General features: G+C 44.7%; 1 protein-coding gene across 8 annotated transcripts in view; it reads left to right on the forward strand.

The window, feature by feature from the left end:
* Positions 1 to 19,854, forward strand: part of LOC129779628 (V-type proton ATPase 116 kDa subunit a 1) — a 42,599-nt gene extending 22,745 nt beyond the window's left edge. For 7 of the 8 annotated variants that reach the window (XM_055787249.1, XM_055787470.1, XM_055787614.1 and 4 more), the window contains 4 exons: positions 17,436 to 18,809; positions 18,863 to 19,106; positions 19,169 to 19,340; positions 19,405 to 19,854. In XM_055787249.1, the coding sequence (XP_055643224.1) occupies positions 17,436 to 18,809; positions 18,863 to 19,106; positions 19,169 to 19,340; positions 19,405 to 19,507 (1,893 nt within the window). In that variant the 3' untranslated portion in view covers positions 19,508 to 19,854. The remainder of the gene's footprint in view (positions 1 to 17,435; positions 18,810 to 18,862; positions 19,107 to 19,168; positions 19,341 to 19,404) is intronic. The other variant, XM_055787327.1, reaches the window with a different exon arrangement.
* Positions 19,855 to 21,044: the final 1,190 nt, after the last annotated feature.

Here is a 21,044-nt window from a genome sequence, read left to right on the forward strand (position 1 = left end):
TTTTATTGTGAAATATTGTTCAAAAAACAAAAAATACTTAGAATATAAGTGCAAATTTTAAAATGGCAGAGAGTGGGGGACCTTCGGATATGGAGGTCTCTGACTCCAGTTCCCTCCTAAGTGATAAAAAAAAGTCACTCAAACGCGTACCAAATACGGAAGATACTTCTTCTGGGGACGAGTCAGCTAACCCTACCAAGCCTCCCTCCAAAAAACTAGCAAATCTCCCATCTGCCCTTAACGATTCCACTTTACCTTCAACCTCGTCTTCTCCCTCTGTTCTCCTCGCTCCTTCTCAACCTTCACCTTCCCACCCTACTGTCCCTGATCACTCTCAATCCCCGTCCCCGTCCTTCCTCCCCTGTTATTCCCACCCCGCGTGTGAAGGTCTATCCAGAAGATGCGCCCGGAATTGGTCCCTGGGTTGTTTTCTTCAGGCCTAAGCCTAATGGAAAAGCGTTGAGAGTCATGCAGATCGCGAAAGATCTGGCAAGGTATACCTCCGTTTCGGAAATTTCGAAGGTTAGACCAAACAAATTACGAGTTGTCGTGACTGACCGGAAAGACGCAAACAAGATTGTTGTCGATCAGCATTTCACAATTGAGTATCGGGTTTACATTCCCTCTCACATAGTCGAAATTGAGGGTGTGATAACCGAAACGGGCTTGACGTGCGAATACATTACGAGTGAAGGTACTGGCCGTTTTAAAAAACTGCCCTCGACGACTGTTAAGATCTTGGGTTGCCGCCAGCTCGGAACAGTCTCCCATGAAGGAAATGACACTAAATTTACGCCGTCCAACTCGTTTCGAGTCACCTTCGCTGGTTCAGCTCTACCTGACTACGTAATGGTAGATAAATTGAGGTTAGCCGTGCGACTTTTTATCCCAAGGCCAATGACTTGTCTAAAGTGCAAGTCAGTTGGTCACACGGCTGCTTATTGTGCCAATAAAGAACGATGTGCCACTTGCGGAGAACAACATGAGGGGAAATCCTGCAGTGCGACTGAGCATAAGTGTCCATATTGCGGGGGATCCCCACACGTGCTCTCAGCTTGTGAAACATACAAGATTCGCTGGGAGAAACAGAAGCGCTCTTTGAGGGAACGCTTTAAACGCACTTCCGCAGAAATTTTGAAGGGCGCTTCTCCACTGGCTCAAGAACAACAACCAATCAATACACACAATGTCTTCGCTACGTTGCCAGTTGACGAAATGGAAGCGGATACAGCTAACGGGGGCACGCCGTTTATTTCTCAAGGGAATCCCCGGCGCAAAAATGTGACCACTCCCAAAGTTCAAGGACAAGTCCCTCCGGTGATACCCCCTGTTAGCTTGCCCAAAAAATCGAGTGCAGCGGATAAGCAAAATCAGGTCCCTCCTGGCCTCCGTGGTAATAGTTCACCTTCGAACAACCCAGCACTCGAGGGGACATCAAAAACCCCAACTGTCCCTGTTTTTCCGTCCAGTTCAACTTCCCAATCGGGATTTATAAAGTTGTCTGACCTTGTGGATCAAATCTTCACGTGTTTTAATGTTTCCGACTCCATCAGAACCATTGTCACCGCAATGCTTCCAGTACTAAAGACAATTTTGCAGCAATTGATGCAAACATGGCCCCTCCTTGCAATGATTATCTCTCTTGATGTCTAATTTAAATAGAGAGGTCGGAGATATCACTGTTTTACAGTGGAATTGTCGTAGTCTTATCCCTAAATTGGATACATTCAAATTTCTAATTCATAAACTCAATTGTGATGTTTTTGCTCTGTCCGAAACCTGACTCTCTTCTCAAAATGATCTCTCTTTCCACGATTTTAATATAATACGCTTGGACCGCGATGACAGATACGGAGGAGTACTATTGGATCAATAAGTGTCACTCATTTTTTAGAATTGACCTTCCACCTATTGGAGGGATCGAAGCTGTTGCTTGTCAGGCAAACATCAGAGGCAAAGACCTCTGTATAGTCAGCTTGTATTGGCCTCCGAGAGCTGCGGTTAGCCGCAAGCAACTTGTTGACATGTGCTCACTCCTTCCTGAGCCACGATTAATCTTGGGAGACTTCAACTCTCACGGAACTGCCTGGGGGGAACAGTACGACGACAATCGTTCATCGTTGATATATGACCTTTGTAACAGCTTCAATATGACCGTTTTGAACACTGGGGAAACAACACGTGTACCTAAACCTCCTGCTAACCCAAGTGCTCTTGACCTCTCGCTTTGCTCGAATTCACTATCGTTAGATTGCGAGTGGAATGTAATCCAGGACCCCAACGGTAGTGATCACTTGCCAATCAAAATTTCCATCACCATTGGGTCGAATTCTTCTGAATCTATAAACATGGCATATGACCTCACAAGACACATTGACTGGAAAAAATATGCGGACGCGATTACTCTAGGTATCAATTCCAGAGATGGTTTACCTCCATTGGAGGAGTATAACTTCCTTTCTCGTTTGATCAATGACAGCGCGGTTCGCGCTCAAACGAAACCCATCCCAGGTTCCACTCTTCGCCGAAGGCCTCCCAATCCATGGTGGGATAGCCAATGTTCCAAGCTTTATCAGGATAAATCGAACGCATTCAAAGCTTTTCGGAAACGTGGAACCATTGAAAATTTTCAGTCGTATTTGGACCTTGAAAATCAATTTAAAAACTTGATCAAAGGAAAAAAACGTGCTTATTGGCGAAATTTCGTGGAAGGTTTGTCACGAGAAACGTCAATGAAAAAATTATGGAAAGTGGCTCGAAACATGAGAAATCGCTCTTCAACGAATGAAAGCGAAGAATATTCACATCGATGGATTTTTAATTTTGCACGGAAGGTTTGTCCCGATTCCGTTCCTGTGCAAAAAATTGTTCGAGATATACCACAAGATAGGTGCGATCTTGATTCCGGGTTTTCGATGGTAGAATTCGCTCTCCTTTCATGTAACAATTCGGCTCCGGGAACGGATAGAATTAAGTTCAACTTGTTGAAAAACCTCCATGATGTGGCGAAACATCGCTTGTTGAATTTATTCAATCGGTTTCTGGAACATAATATTGTTCCGGATGATTGGAGACAAGTACGAGTTATAGCTATTCAAAAACCCGGAAAACCCGCGTCCGACTTCAATTCGTACCGCCCAATAGCAATGCTGTCTTGTATACGGAAATTGTTGGAGAAAATGATCTTGTTTCGCCTTCATCGATGGGTTGAAACGAATGGCCTACTCTCAGATACACAATATGGGTTCCGCAGGGGCAAGGGGACGAATGATTGTCTTGCGTTGCTTTCTTCAGAAATTCAAATCGCTTACGCCGAAAAAAAACAAATGGCTTCAGTATTCTTGGACATAAAGGGGGCCTTTGATTCTGTTTCAATAGAGGTTTTGTCAGACAAATTACACTCTCGGGGTCTGCCGCCTCTATTGAATAATATGTTATATAACTTGCTTTGTGAGAAACATTTGAACTTTTCTCACGGAGATTCGGCAGTAAGTCGGGTCTCTTACATGTGCCTCCCCCAGGGCTCATGTTTAAGCCCCCTTTTGTACAACTTCTACGTAAGCGACATTGACAATTGCCTTACACAAAATTGCAGCCTAAGACAACTTGCAGATGATGGAGTGGTGTCTGTCGTAGGATCAAACGAATCCGACCTGCAAGAACCCTTACAAGATACATTGAACAATTTTTCAACCTGGGCCATTATGCTAGGGATCGAATTCTCCACGGAGAAAACAGAGATGGTGGTTTTTTCTAGGAAGCATAAACCAGCAAAACCAAAGCTTCAACTTTTGGGTAAACCGATCACTCATGCTATGTCATTCAAGTATCTTGGGGTCTGGTTCGACTCCAAATGCACTTGGGGGGCCCATATTAGGTATCTGAGTAAAAAATGCCAACAAAGAATAAACTTTCTCCGTACAATTACCGGCACATGGTGGGGAGCCCATCCCGAAGATCTTATAATGTTGTATAGAACAACTATTCTCTCAGTGATGGAGTACAGCAGTTTCTGTTTTCAATCAGCTGCCAAAACACACTTCATTAAACTCGAGCGAATTCAGTATCTTTGTCTCCGTATTGCTCTGGGATGTATGCCCAGAGCAATACGGAGTTGTTCTCAAATGGGGATCAACACTAGGGTAGGAGCCTACCTGTTGGTCTCAAATGTTCCTATCTCACGCCTCCACGAAGATCATATGACGACATTTTTAGATCGGGCGTGAACTGGAAACACACACCTGGTCTTGGCTCCGAGAACGGGTGTCGAAAGTGGCTAAGTGAGGGGGTGCGAGCGAGTCAGAGCGCTATATCTCTCCCGGGGAAGGCCTCCCGGGTCATGGAGGCCTTGCCAACCCGCTGTCTCCCGGGCAAAGGAGATACACCCAGAAAATGGAGCTACGTTCACGAAGAATACTTAGAATGCGATCGCCCGAGGAGGGTCCCCGAACTGGAGCTGGTCCTGGAACGGGAGTAAGAGCGAGCGGCCAGCGGCTGGAGGGCGAGGTGCAAGAGCGGGCCACCAGCCGGGTTCAACCCGAAGAGCTACCGCCACACGGAAACAGCAGCCATCGACATCACCAACGAAACGCTGCGCCTACGAGGCGTGTTGCGACTGTCAGACGACAGTCGTCCACACTTGTGGATACTACTAGGCGACGGATCATATGGACACACGAAATGAACGAATTCGTGATCCGCGCCTATTACATCTGCACTGCTTTGGAGACGGACATGAGCGGTCGCCCTCGAATACTCGCAATGTTCGAGGAAGCGTATCCAGAGTTCGTCGGGAGGCTTGACCAAAACGCGATGAACGCGAGGCGTAGAGCGATTGTACGCAACAATATGCTCTCCCAAACGCAAGTCGACGAGATCAAGCAGCAGGTGCAGAGAGAACTAAGCTCCAGAACAAGCAGAGCAAGCGATGTGTCGAGACGAAGTTCAGTACGGCTGAGCAATTCATTCGCGAGTGGGGCACGCGAATCAGCACCAGTGGAGGCCACAGTGAGCCTCCATGGCGAAGGAGATTGGAGCAACGGATCCTAAACAAGCGCGCCGCAATTGGAAGACTGATGGCGTACAAAAGAGGCAGCAGATCGGCGAAATTATGTCGCCAAGTTGCTGTGATCGTGCGGCCTACTGAACTTCGCCAGCTGGGAGCTCACCAGCTGACGGAAAAACTCGACACACTGGTACAGCAATTGAGCGTCCTTACAAAACGGCTGAAACGTTACTCTGACTCTGCAAAGCGCCAGGAACAAAATCGGATGTTCAGAGATAACGAGAAAGCGTTCTACGACCACATTAGCGACGAGAAGCCCGACTACCGCGAAGGTTTGCCAGATATTAGCGATGTGACGAACTTCTGGGCTGGTATTTGGGAGACCCCAGTAGAACATCGCGACGGGCAAATGTGGTTAAGACGGGAGGAGGAGAGTTGTGGTGATATTGGAGAGATGCCAGCTATCATCGTCGGAGAGAACGATGTCCGCGAAGCCTCGCGGTACCTGAGGAACTGGGCAGCACCGGGCCCCGATGGTGTTCAGAACTTCTGGCACAAGAAGCTAACCGTCGCACATCCAAAGATAGCTGAGTGCTTCAACAAGGTGCTACGTGACCCACACAACCTTCCTGAATTCGCCACCCGTGGCGTCACCTTCCTCCTCCCGAAAGACAGCAACACATTGAACCCATCAAAGTACAGACCGATAACGTGCCTATCGAGTCTGTACAAAATACTGAGCAGCATAATTACCGCCAAAGTTTCTGCTCACTGCGAACAGCATCACATCATCGCAGAAGAGCAGAAAGGATGCAGGAAAAATACGCATGGCTGCAAAGACCAGGCCATCATCGACGCAGCCATAGTCGGCCAGGCGGTATATAACCAGCGGAACCTAAGTATGGCCTACATCGATTACAGGAAGGCTTATGACTCCATACCTCACTCGTTTCTCGTCCGGGTATTGGAGCTCTACAAAATTGATCCCGTCCTCGTTAGGTTCCTGCAGCATGCGATGAGGCAGTGGAGTACGTCTCTGCACCTCAGTAATGGGGAAAATGTGTTGCAGTCTAGAACGCTGCAGATAAAGAGGGGGATATTCCAAGGCGACTCTTTCAGCCCGCTTTGGTTTTGTCTGGCACTGAACCCCCTCAGTAGGACGCTCAATAGAAACGGTCATGGCTATAAAATAAGGTATGGCGACGGCGCCCACGAAGAAGTGACCCATACCTTCTACATGGATGATCTCAAGGTCTACGCTGATTCACGTCAGCGTCTAGGTGTAGCTATCCGGGTTGTCGAAGACATAAGCAGGGACATCTGCATGGAGTTCGGCCTTGACAAGTGCCGCTGTGTCCATCTGAAAGGGCAGCTTACCGAATCCGGAGGTTACGAGGTCTATGACGGTGAGTTCATAAGAGACATGGTTCGTGGCGAATCCTATAAATATCTTGGATTCCGACAGCTCACCGGGATTCGCCACTCCGACATCAAGACGGAGCTGCGAGACAAGTTCTTGAGTCGAGTGAACTGTGTCCTGAGGACTTCCCTCAACGCGGGGAACAAGGTACGCGCGATCAACACATTCGTGGTTCCCCTGCTGACCTTCAGTTTTGGTGTAGTCAAATGGAGCAAAACTGACCTAGAGGACCTTGAGAGGAGGATGAGGAAAGCATTTAAAGAGGCCGGAATGCACCATCCTCAATCGGCACTGGAGAGAGTTTCACTGCCACGCAAAGAAGGGGGACTTGGAATAGTCGACATATCTGCACTGTGTGTTGCCCAGGTACGACAACTGCGCGAGTACTTCGCAGAACGCGCCAACCAAAACGCGCTATACCGGGCTGTCTGCGCCGCCGACAGAGGATACAGCGCTCTGCACTTGGCGCAAGCGGAGTACCAACTCAACTGCAATCTGCAGACAGTGGAGGAGAAGATTGCAGCTTGGAAGCAGAAGGCAGTGTGTTTCCGAAACGGCAACAAGATGAATTTTCCGTTTAGTGTCTTCTTAAAATTCCGCTATATCCAGAGAGCGATTTGCTAATGTAAATTTGTGAGGTTTATTGCTATTCCTACAATTTCAGCAATATCCTATTATAAACAACCTTTAATTCATCAAACCGTACTAATAGTTTTAATTACTTTTAGAATAGTATTTAAGATTTAAGGAATATGAAATATGTATAGAATTCAACATGGAGTTCAACTATTTAATCATAAGAGTTCACATTATTTTGTTCCATTGTGAAATTTGTTTCCATTTGTCCGTGTCAGTGACGATGAGTTCAGGTAGGGGCTCAAAACAGTAACGGAGGTGCGTTCACATATTGCGTAACAGTAACGGAGGCGCGTTCGCATATTGCGTAACACTCCCCCCCCAGTACGCAGGGTCCTGGTTCCTGCTTACTCGATGTTGCGCCGACATCCAAAACCGCAAGCTTCACCACCGGGCGCTCATATACATTCAGACGGGTCCTCACCGTAGCACTACGTACTTGGCCGTCCTTGGATTTAACGCTTACAACGCGTCCCTTAGGCCACGAATTTCTTGGTAAATCTGAATCGATGATTACCACAACGTCACCGACCTGAATAGGTTTTACTGGGTAATGCCATTTCGTTCGCCGACTTATTGATGGCAAATACTCCCGCAGCCATCTTTTCCAGAATAGGTTGGCGTAAACTTGTGAAGTTTTCCAGGTATTGGTCAGCGTAGCTAGACTCTCGTTGTATGGCACGAGAGGTTTTGAACCGTTGGATGAACCCAACAAAAAATGATTGGGTGTAAGTGCTTCATTCTCGTTGTCTTCGATGGGTACATATGTGAGAGGGCGCGAGTTGATGGTGTTTTCAACCTCTAGCAAGTAGTTCCTCAGAACTTCGTCATTTGGCAATCGTGGAAGTTTCATGTTGCTCAATATCTTTTTCACAGATTGTACCAACCTCTCCCAGCTTCCTCCCATATGAGGACTATTCGGAGGCAAGAAAATCCACTTAGTGCTCGATGTTACGAATTCTTCCATCAGTTTATCTTGGTCCACGAAATTTAATGCTTCTCGCAGTTCTCGATCTGCTCCGACAAAATTCGTTCCTCGGTCGCTGTAAATCTCGATGGGTGTTCCACGCCTGGCCACAAAGTTGCGAAGGGCCATAATGCAAGAACTGGTACTGAGTGTATGAGCGATCTCTATATGTATAGCACGTACCACAAGGCAAGTGATAAGCACACCCCATCTCTTCTCAGTGCGTCTACCAACGATCACTTGCATCGGCCCGAAATAGTCGATCCCGATGTAGGAGAATGGCCGGGAATACGCAGCGAGCCTCGCTGGTGGAAGATCAGCCATTAAAGGAGGCTGTGGACGAGCTCTGTTATTCTTGCACATCTGACATTCTTGACGAACCTTGTAGCATACACTGCGCAGCTTTGGGATTCGATACTTCTGGCGCAATTCGTTGACCACTGTTTCATGATTGAGATGGTGGTAGCGTTCATGGACAGATTGTACGACAAGTATTGTAACTGGGTGTCTCCTCGGCAGCAAGATGGTATGAGCAGCCGATGGTTCGATGTATTGACAACCAGCTATTCGCCCACGCATGCGCAGCACCCCATTTGCATCGAGGAAGGGTGACAGATTGTAGAGGGAACTGCTTTTTGGAATTCGGGCTCCTCCAACTCCAGCATTGTTTCTGGAGCACATCAGTATTGACATTTCTTCACTAAATTCCTCCAGTTGTGCTTGTCGATAGATAAAATTCTATGCTTCTGTGAGTTCCAACTGACTGAGGACGCCAGTTCTATGTGTACTGTGCTGTAATCTACTGCGAATGTTCATAGGGAATCGCAGTACGTATGCAACAGTTCGAACGAGTTTCCGCCAATTGGAGTATTTGGCGAAATCGATGACAGGATCCACGATAGCGTGCACGTTTATCGACAAGTTCATCTCATTTGCGGTTGATTCGTGATTCATTGGCTGGTCTGGCCAGGTATCCTGTTGCTGCCATATAAATTCAGGTCCCTTGAACCACCGACTCGTAGACGTTAAGTCAGGTATTTTCTGCCACTTTGTCCCTTCATCGGCGACGTTTAATTTTGTTGGCACCCAGAGCCACTCCGATATGTTGGAGTTTTCCAGAATTTCGCCAACTCTTGCTGCGACAAATTTACTGTACCTTCTATGATCCGCCCGTAACCAGCACAACACGTCCCTCGAATCTGACCAGAAAAAACGTCTTCGTGGCGATATTCGGTGAGTTTCGCCAATATTCTTCGCCAGACGCATTCCGATCACTGCCGCTTGCAGTTCTAACCGGGGAATCGAAACGTACTTCAGGGGAGCGACTCGGGTCTTCGCGGTTATAAATGCACACTCTATGGTATCACCTTCTTCATAACGGAAATACGCAACTGCTGCGTAGCCATTTTCGCTTGCATCAACAAAAACATGTAGTTGGATTTCGTTGGTTTCTATCGACGAAGTGGTCATCGTACGGTAGCATCGAGGAACAGCAACTGATTCAACTTTATTTAGTACATCAAGCCACATGATCCATTTTTCAAATTGTTCGGCGGATATCGGTTCGTCCCATCCTATGTTTATTCGCCATATATCTTGGAGAAGGACTTTCGCATACATTAGTACGTTTGCGAGTAGTCCTAATGGGTCGTAAACGGACATCAGAATTCGTAATACTTCCCTTTTCGTAGGAATCTGCTGTCCAGACAGCAACTCTTGTCTGTATCGCTTTGGAGTTTTGAATGTGAAGGTGTCGCTGATCGTATCCCACCACATACCGAGGACCTTCTCGGTTCCTAAATATTCGGCGTGACTCAGTTTCTTCTGGCACGTTTGGTGTTCACCCATGGCATCCACCACCTTCGGCGAGGTTGACAGCCATCCACGAATCTCGAAACCCCCTTCAGCATAAATGTAGCGAACATCCTGTGCAAGTTTAACAGCATCTTCATCCGATTCGACACTGTACAGCATATCGTCAACATACGTTCCTTTGATAATCGCCTCCACGGCTTCAGGAAATTGGTCTTTGAAGCGTTCAGCATTGATATTTTTGACGAATTGTGCACAGCTTGGAGAGCAGCTGGCACCAAACGTCATCACCTGCATCATGTATACCTTGGGGTCTTGTCCGGGGATACCGTCGTTACACAAAAACTTCAAACAATGTTGATCGTTGTCGTTCATTAATAGTTGATGGAACATTTCACGAACATCCCCGGAGACTGCTATTCGATACTCTCGAAAAAGATGGAGTACATGAGGAAGTGGAGTAACTAAATCTGGCCCTTTTAGTAGGAAAGAATTAAGTGAAAGGCCTCCTACTTTCGCCGCCGCGTCCCAAACAATCCGAAGCTTTCCGGGTTTGTTCGGATTAAAAACTGGAAAAATTGGCAGGTACCATGAACGTCCATGGTGCATGGATTCCTGTTGGGGTGAAAGTTCACGAATATATGCATTCTTTTTATAATCCATTATTTTTTCTTGAAACGCCTTAGCTAATCCCGGCTCACGAGCCATGCGCTTATCTAGACAGTGATGACGTTTCAGGGCCATGGCTTTACTGTCGGGCAGCTGGACATCATCGAAGCGCCACAGCAGAGTTGTTTCGTACGTTTTTCCTTTTAGCACCGTATTTGACTGCAGTATCTGCAGTGCTCGTTCATCATCCTTCGACATCAATGACTTTCCAGATAGTTTCACGCCAAGACTATCAAGAGAAAAATAATTCTTAACAGCTGAGTGAAGCGCTTCACACTCGCAGATGTGGTAGCTGTACGCTATATCTTTGCTGGTCGCTGTATGTGTCGTGACAGAACATGGTCCGTAGATCAGCCAGCCTAATCGCGTTAGTACTGCTGTTGGCTGATGTTCGCTCCCTTCTCTGGAGTCCAGTGGATAGTCTAATTTAGAGTTATCCACACCTAACAGGAGTCGGGGCTTCACTCCAATATAAGATTCGATGGGAAGACCAGTCAAATATTGGTAGTGTTTCGTTAGATCTGATATCGACACTGACTGAGCAGGAAGGTCTAGGTTTTGCACAGTGTGTACCTTAGAGAGATGGAAACTCTTGGTAGGATTTTGAGAACCTGAGATGTTAACTGAACATTTAACCGAACTATTCTCGTATCTTCCTTGACCACCAGTCCAAGTGATACACAACGGAGTTTTTTCACCACCCAGATTTAATTCCTCCCACAAACTGTGTTCCATCAGAGTAGAAGTTGATCCAGCGTCAAGAAAAGCATACGTATCGATCGAATGGCCCTTACCATGAATTTTAACTCTGATGTATTTTAGGAGCACTCCACCAAGAGAACTGTGATGTGCATTACACGAGGAAAACTGCATTGAACTCGGCGTTTGCTTATTATGCTTACTATCATCATGCAGCAAACGATGATGTAAAAAACTACATCCGTTCTGATTACATGCTATTTTCCTCTCACATGTCTTGAAGTGCTTAGTCAAACATTTTCGACAAATTTTCTTCTCGTTCACCAATGCCCACCGTGCTTTTGGCGTCATCTTCAGAAAACTGCTACACTTCTCCAAACTACTGCACTCGCAGGCACATGCTAAGCATGTTTTGCGATTCACAGTCTCAGGTGATTGCGTGGAATGCAAATGAACATAAGCGTCTTCCTTTCGACCTTTCTTCTCAATCTTCAAAGGTTTGACTCCAACTTGTGGTCTACTCACTTGGCTTATTGCGTCAACCATTTTTTCTAGCCATTCATTGAAATCAAGTAATGTAGTTGCTCTTTTCTCTTTACGGTAGAATGCCCATTGCAATTTCAAAGTGGGTGGTAAGTTGTCGACGAGCTCCTGAAGCAACGTAACGTTGTATAATCGTTCGTCCATTCGACAGACTTGAATTGTAGCACATAAATTCTGCACTGCCACACCGAAATCCACAATCGTCTCCAATTTATCAACTCTCAGTGTTGGCATTATTTTCACCCTCCTCACCATCGTCTCCACAATAGATTCCGGATTACCAAACAATGTTTTAAAACGATTCATGATGACAGGAACATTATCAGGATGCAGAAGAAGGCTTTTGACAGCATTTAGAGCTTTGTCATATAGACTCCTCTCCAGTCGATCGAGTAGCTCGTCGTTCCGAAATGCACACATCCTGGAAGTTCTTTCATACGCTGCTATGAACCGTGGCCAATCTTCTGGATCTCCACCAAACTTGGGTAGATCTTTAACAGTCTGCCTGGCTGCTAAATGGCCACTATTCAACGGTACAGTGTCACTGTTTACTGGTTGCATTAATGCACTTGTATGTGGAGTAGATGACACCATTTGGGCAATTGGGAGATCATGGTTGTTAGGCAATGTGACATATGAATTGGTTACAAACGGATACAACAGTGGTTGTGGTTGTGAATGCGCTGGTACTGATAACATCGGTTGAGATGCTGTAGTGTAGAGTGGGAAGGGTGGTAAATAGTTGTTGAACGGTGGAGTTGAATTTGAAACAGTCATCGGCAATCCCATGCTCCCACAAGGACGTTGCTGAATGACGTTCACCATTGGATCAACGTCACTAGGAAACTGCTGTTGATTTGTCGTAACGACCGGAACGCTCACATATTTTTCGTATGCTGGTAAGGGAGTTTCGTCAACGCACTTCTGTTTGTCCAATCCCATTTTATCGGTTTTGTCTAGCCAATCCTCGATTTTTTCTAGTTCACCGATAGTATCCTCATCAGAATCACCCAGCTCTAACATCTCCTTCTCTAATGCCAATCGCTCTTCGAGCTGCTTTTTCTCCAACGCTTGTCTTGCTTCCAATGCTTTCACCTGATGCACACGAAGTTTTGCTGAACGCTTAGACGCTTTCGACGATGCCTTGTCACCTTTGTCGATTGTAGCTCTATTTGCAGTAGAATTCGCTAACGGTTCCATGTTACGCTGATTATCATCTGCGATCTGTTCTGAACCAACACATTTCGGACCTTGACCCTGTTGCTTTGGAGTTGCGCCCAATCGCTTGTTCGATGAATCCTGTTCATTAGGAACATTTGTAGCGCCTTCCGTTGGCATACTGTGCAGCTGCAACTGCAACCTATTTGTCTGCAACTGATTCAACTGCTTTTCGCTTTGCTGCTGCAATTCCTGTTGTTTCTGCCGCTGCTCAAGCGAACACTGCCGTTCTTCGTTCTGTTCCAGACGTTTTTGTTGCTCTTGTTGCCACTGCATCTTCTGCTGTTCGAGACACTTCAATTGCTCATTGAATGAACATCTTTCTTTCTCAAGAAATGATCGTACGCATCCATTACAGTTCCAGTCTTTGTCCTGAATACTGTCGTCCACATTTACGCAATCGTAGTGGAACCACACGTCACACTCGTCGCATTGCACCATCCGACTATTATCAACTCGCCGACAGGCACCACAACTGGCCCCATCTCCACCAGGAGAGTCGCTTTTCCTGTTCCTTAAGGAACGAGCACCTGCACCTGCTACGCTCCCGCTCGACATTCTGGATCATAAACGGAAAATTTAATTTGTTTCCGAAACGGCAACAAGATGAGATGAGACGGCAACAAGATGTTTAGTGTCTTCTTAAAATTCCGCTATATCCAGAGAGCGATTTGCTAATGTAAATTTGTGAGGTTTATTGCTATTCCTACAATTTCAGCAATATCCTATTATAAACAACCTTTAATTCATCAAACCGTACTAATAGTTTTAATTACTTTTAGAATAGTATTTAAGATTTAAGGAATATGAAATATGTATAGAATTCAACATGGAGTTCAACTATTTAATCATAAGAGTTCACATTATTTTGTTCCATTGTGAAATTTGTTTCCATTTGTCCGTGTCAGTGACGATGAGTTCAGGTAGGGGCTCAAAACAGTAACGGAGGTGCGTTCACATATTGCGTAACAGTAACGGAGGCGCGTTCGCATATTGCGTAACACAGTGCATGGTGCCCACCCCCATCAACTGGACCGGCCACACGTCGACAAGGCCGCATCTAATCTGTGGCTAACGCGTGGTGAACTCTCTTCAGTAGTAGAAGCCGACATGATAGCCATCCAGGACAGGATAATGCCGACGAGAAACTGCAGGCGGTACGTCTGGCATCAAGACGTTGATGACATTTGCCGGATGTGCCATCAACCAGGTGAAAACATAGAGCACATTATGGGAGGCTGTCCCGTTTTGGCCAACGCAGCCTACACCAAGCGCCACAACAACGTGGCCCGTATTGTTCATCGACAACTGGCGCTCCAATGTGCTCTACTGGAAGACAACGTACCAAACTACCGGTACCTGCCTGCTCCTGTCCTGGAAAATGACCGTTTCAAGCTGTACTGGGATCGCACTGTTCTGACCGACCTCTCGATCCACCACAACCGTCCAGATATAATGGTTTACGACAAGAGCGACCGCAAAGTCACCATCATCGATGTCGCTATTCCTCTGAACCAGAATCTGGAGGAGACCCACGGTCGCAAAATCTGCAAGTACCGACCATTGGCCGTGGAGCTCAAGGAACTGTGGGGGCTAAGGGAGGTCCCAAGAATTGTTCCAGTCGTTCTCTCTGGAACTGGAATTGTCCCGAAGACACTTCTGGAAGCGCTAAAGGTGTTGAACATGGATAATGAATTGGCCGGCATCCAAAAGTCGGTCATCCTTAGCACCTGCGCGATTGTCCGACAATTTCTCGGTCAGGACTGAAACAGCACGAGCATGCAGATACGTGCATTCCGCAGAGCCTAGTCCCCCTTTGGCATTCAGAAGCCCGGGGGCAGGTGAAAATTCTGGCTAGGTTCGCCTAGTTAAGAAGTGAGATAAGTCTGCCAAAAAAAAATAGAACTTTGAAAATATGAAACATAATATTAGGTTGGGGAAAAAGTAATCCATTATTTTCTCGTTAGCTGGCTTTAGTGATCAATATCTCGCGTGACATAGATCATACAATTTCAAGTTTAGGCTCGTAGCAAAGGTGACATTTTACAATAAAAAAAACTCTTGCTGTCTTGCTAAATTAATGTTATGGGTTTAGATAGGACATATTGACAAAACATTGAAATATTTATTTGTTTGAAAACTTACTAGAAACATTTATTAGAAATAATTTATGCTCTGAGAACTATTTCTGTATTGTTTATTATTAATTCAGCCATTCCACGCCAAACTGATATAGTGGTTCTCAGATTTTCGTCAAAAGTGGTAATTTTGTTCCTTATCGCAAAACATTAGACCCGTATTTTTTATTTTTTTTAATTAGGATGCCCATTTCCATAAGGGTAGTTCGAAAAATCTTTTTTTTTCGCTTTTTCCCAAAAATTACTTTTTTTCAAAAATTCATAATTTTTGAACCACTGAACTGATTTAGATGATCGACATATCAAATTGAAGACAATGAGCTAGCTGTTATTAAAATATTAGCTCGCAAAGCAAGTGAGTTTTATTCCTGTTATTATTTATTGTAGTCGTTTTTTATTGTTCTCGTGGCTTTGGATTAGAGTGCGCTATATGTTTTTATATTTTTTCTTGTAAGCTGAGAATTTTTTATATAACATAATTTGATATCAGAGATGCTTTTTTTCGTTTCTAAGATATCATTTTTCAAAATTAATCGGTGGTCGGAAAAATCATTTTTCCCCTTTCATCCAAAAATGTCTTTTTGCATAAAATCATTAAATTTCAACTATTTAACCGATTTAGATATTTGACATATTAAATTAAAGCCAATACGCTAACCTTCTTTGAAAAAACATCACGCTTGCGGGAAGGTTGGATTCTAGACACAGGAATATCGAACGAAAACTCAAAACATGTTAAATTTGCAAAATAATAACTCATAACGAGTGCCGTAGTTATTCGCACAAAGTTCAATATGGGTGTCGTAGTAATATCATCACAGGGATCATGCACAGCCTAGCTGCAAGGGATCGGACTGGTCGCAGGTTGTGGATAGCGAAACGGACTTCATATATGGAGGGTAGAGGTGAATACAATGAATAAGTACCCCCGAACAAGCAACAGGAGTTAGTTAGGACCGGAAGATGCGTAGTGGGCTCTACACAATCTTCCCTAACGACTCCAAAAAGGCGAGTTGACGCCGCCATAAGTGTCTCAGCCCAAAAAAAAAACGGTGCGTCTGATCTCCAGGAGGAACGGCCCAACAGCGTCTGTTTTGGAGCGAGCGGCTGAGAATTAAATATATCTCGCCAGCTACACCCAAGAAGGCAGCCCCATCAGCAGGATGTAGGTATCGCGACCCTGGTAAGGTAGCATACCGAAACCCATCCTAACCACGAACAACGCATATAGAAATACGGAACGGATTAATCGGCAAAGACCTTGGCAACGAACACGGAGCACGAAAAAGGTGAACGATTGGAAATTAGGTACTTGGAACGTCAGATCTCTCAATGAACCGGCGCGAGCGGGTAGCTTGCTCGAGAATTACAGCAGCAGGGAGTCAAATTCGCAGCGATTCAGAGGTTCGGTGGCCATATTCAGGAGAAAGGGAATTCCGTACAATAGACCCTATTGCGCACACTTCTTTCAAGTACCAGATCTACTACATTTGCGGCAAAGCAGCGGGTCGGGGTGTCGGTTTCGTGGTGCTGGGAAAGCACTCGGCATCAAACCAGCCGTTAGGTAAGGCGGAAATTGAGAAGCGTATAGCGCTCGTAAACGAACACGAGACTACCAAGACTCATACGTGCCACAAACGTAGCGTGGTGGAGCGCATATTCAGTCGGAGACACGACTCGCGTGACGCTGTGCCTGAACCACAGTTTCTCGTGCTGGTCGTACCGGTTGTGGTAGTTGTGTTAGTGAACAATCATATAGTGCGATGAGTTTGACACTGTGTGGTCGTACCGGTCGGGTGCTTGTGTTAGTAAATAAATATATCGCGCAAATCTGTGTGAATCAGACATTGTATGCGAGTGGCACGTTATTTGCACCAAACTGTGACTGAATATGCGCTCCACCACGCTACGTTTGTGGCACGTATGAGTCTTGGTAGTCTCGTGTTCGTTTACGAGCGCTATACGCTTCTCAATTTCCGCCTTACCTAACGGCTGGTTTGATGCCGAGTGCCAGAGAGCGACAGACGCGAAGAACCGTGCCAGGAACAGATGCCTGTTACTCAGAATTCGAGCTAAACTATCACTTTCTATGGTCATCGCAGGTTTCGTTGGAACCTTTTTTGATTGTGCGAGGATATCTAAACTTGTTCAATGGGTCGTGTCAATTAACCATTTTTCTTTATAATCTTGCGCGGAAACTGATTCACTTCGAATCGATTCAATGTGTTTCTAGTTATACCGGGATGTATAATTTTGAAATTATTTGAAAGACTGTGCATTTCGATCGTTATCAGTCACTCTTTTCATTTCATTTTCTTCTCATTTCAGGGCGACAAAGTTTACAAGTCGGTGTTCATCATCTTCTTCCAAGGAGACCAGCTGAAAACGCGTGTCAAGAAGATATGTGAGGGTTTCCGCGCTACGCTTTACCCTTGTCCAGAGGCACCAACCGACCGACGTGAGATGGCAATGGGTGTTATGACCCGCATCGAGGATTTGAACACTGTCCTCGGGCAAACTCAAGACCATCGTCACCGGGTTCTGGTGGCGGCCGCTAAGAATCTTAAAAATTGGTTCGTCAAGGTGCGCAAAATTAAAGCCATCTACCATACGCTGAACCTGTTCAACTTGGATGTAACCCAGAAGTGTTTGATTGCCGAGTGCTGGGTTCCGTTGTTGGACATTGAGACTATCCAAATAGCGCTGCGTCGAGGAACGGAAAGATCGGGTTCATCGGTTCCGCCTATTTTGAATAGGATGGAAACCTTCGAGGACCCACCGACTTACAACCGGACGAACAAGTTTACGAGCGCTTTTCAAGCGTTAATAAACGCGTATGGCGTTGCGAGCTATCGCGAGATGAATCCGGCACCGTATACAATCATTACGTTCCCGTTCTTGTTCGCGGTTATGTTTGGCGATTTGGGACACGGCGCCATTATGGCTCTCTTCGGTCTCTGGATGGTGCTGAAGGAAAAACCACTTGCGGCCAAGAAAACTGACAACGAGATTTGGAATATCTTCTTCGGTGGACGTTACATCATTTTCTTGATGGGAGTGTTTTCAATGTACACTGGTTTCGTGTATAATGACATTTTTTCCAAGTCGCTGAACGTGTTTGGATCGACTTGGAGCATCAATTATAACACTTCTACTGTTATGACGAACAAAGCACTTCAACTGAACCCAGGAACCAACGACTACAGTGGTACACCCTATCCGATTGGGTTGGATCCAGTGTGGCAGATAGCAGGAAACAAAATTATTTTCTTGAATGCCTATAAAATGAAGATTTCCATTATATTTGGAGTCATCCACATGCTGTTTGGCGTCTTCGTGGGGTTGTTCAATCACCGTTATTTCAAGAACAAACTGTCTATCTATTGTGAATTCATCCCGCAAGTTATCTTCCTAGTTTTCCTGTTCTTCTACATGACGCTGATGATGTTCATCAAATGGACTTCATACTCTGCTAGCAGCGACACTGTCAGATACTCCGCTGGATGTGCTCCGTCTATTTTGATAACATTCATCAACATGGTCTTATTCAAGCCATCTGCTCCAGTAGGTGAATGTGATCCTTTCATGTTCGCCGGACAGTCTGGGCTACAAAAGTTCCTTGTCGTAGTTGCACTGCTCTGTGTACCATGGATGCTCCTGGCTAAGCCGATTATGATCATGCGTAGCCGTAAGGAGGTAGCGGTAAGATGATTTACATCTACATTGTTCTATTACTATTCCTACCCATGTTACAGCATCAGCCTATGGCTCCCTACAGCAATGAGAATGGTGATGCAGAGGGAGGCCTTAATCAGCACAATGCGGCACAACCTCCGGTCAATCAGCAAGGCGGAACCGGCGGTGGACACGGACATGAGAATGAGGAGATGTCGGAAATATTCATTCACCAGGGCATTCATACCATTGAATATGTTCTAGGATCCGTTTCACACACTGCTTCGTATCTTCGTTTGTGGGCTTTATCTCTCGCTCATGCTCGTAAGTATTGAAACTATATTTGAAGTATTAACTAAATTACAGCTGATTTTCTTGACTCTTAGAATTGGCTGAAGTATTGTGGAATATGGTGCTAAAGAATGGTCTCCAACAAGAAGGTTGGATCGGAGGAATTGCATTGTGGGCCATTTTTGGTTTCTGGGCTATCTTAACCGTTGGCATCTTGGTGCTCATGGAAGGACTCTCGGCTTTCCTTCACACCCTTCGTTTGCATTGGTACGATGCAATATTCAATAAACATATTGTTCAACTTTGGCTCAAAATAATTATCTTTCGACAGGGTGGAATTCCAGAGCAAGTTCTACGCCGGTCTGGGTTATGCATTCCAACCATTCTCATTTGAAGTAATTTTGGATGCCAGCTCTAGCTCATCGGAAGATTAAACATCATTTGGACAGTAAAATAATCCCTGATTGTTGAAATAAATGTTGCATCAAATAAAATAATCCAAGCTAACTCGAAATATTAAATTAAAGAATATGTTAATGTGCTAATATATCTAAATCAAAGTCAAACTATTATGCTGGGTAAAATAGAATTAAAGAAGTATTTGTTATAAAAAACACACTCTCTAAAATATTTCAAAATGTCAGCCAAATACTTTCATTACAGGATGTATATCAATTTAAATCACATTAATCACATTTAGAGCTATATTATATCAATGTTCAATGCATTATAACCACCTATATAAATAATCTTAGCACGTTACAGACGCAGCACAATAGAAGACTACTATTTATTCAATTCGAAATTTCTTGAATGAACTATAGTTTCATTTTTGACGTGGGACTACGTCTAATTGGAATATATGGGGGGTAAAATTAAAACCTAAACACAGAACATGCAGGAAAAAATAAAAATATCGAATCCTTCTAACTCGAACATTTCCCAATAGATAGGAAAGATGTTTCATCATTTGATGGCAAATATTTCTACGCTTCTATCACAACGAACCAAATGTTATTTTTCATGAGATAAACAATTAAATAACTGTGAAATGTCAAGCGTTTTCTAAACACCCTTACTCCACGTTTTGATTGGCCCGATTCACGATTTCCCCAACAAAGAGTTCAAAATCAATGTGCCTGGGGTATCTGCTTTGCAAACACACGCAAATCGGAGGTATTTTCGTTCCCATTGAAATGTGTTTCCCTTACAAGGACTTCAAAACAAAGATGTTAGGGGAACCTGCTTTGCAAATATATGCAAATATAGGCCATTTAGTAATATTCGATTCATTCGAATAATTGTCTTTCAGTATTCGATGATTCGAGCGAATATTTATTTCTAGTGATTAAAATGAACACCCCCCTCTCTAAGGGGGGACTGCCATACAAATGAAACTCGAGAAATAATCATGCAAATGAAACCAAATTAGACATATGGAGGTTTTAGGGTGCAATAAATGTTTGTATGGTAGTTAGACACTCCATCCCCCTCTCTAAGGGGGTGGCTGCCATACAATTGAAACACAAACAAAATTAGGCATATAGAGGTTTTAGGGTGCAAAAAATGTTTTTATGGTGGTTAGATACTCCACCCCCCCTCTCTAAGGGGGGGCTGCCATACAAATGAAACACAAATTTCTGCATTACTCGAGAATTACTCAAGCAAATGAAACCAAAATAGGCATATGGAGGTTTTAGGATACAATAAATGTTTCTATGATGGTTAGATACTCCTCCCCCTTCTTCAAATTATAGACACGCAAAGTTTCCAATACTTTATCACGAAAAAATACAGCAGTTTGTATCTGGTCTACTTCAATCATTCCTACAACAGAGATCAATATTAATTAAATAAATAAATAAACATAAACGAATATACCCAAGGATCAAATCACCAATTTTCCGTTGAGTTCGTACTGTGCGTTGATTCCGAGAACGTGACGACCATGCCGTAATGCAGAACCCAAAT

Source organism: Toxorhynchites rutilus, chromosome 1, assembly GCF_029784135.1.
Source record: "Toxorhynchites rutilus septentrionalis strain SRP chromosome 1, ASM2978413v1, whole genome shotgun sequence".
Taxonomy (NCBI): Eukaryota; Metazoa; Arthropoda; class Insecta; order Diptera; family Culicidae; genus Toxorhynchites; species Toxorhynchites rutilus.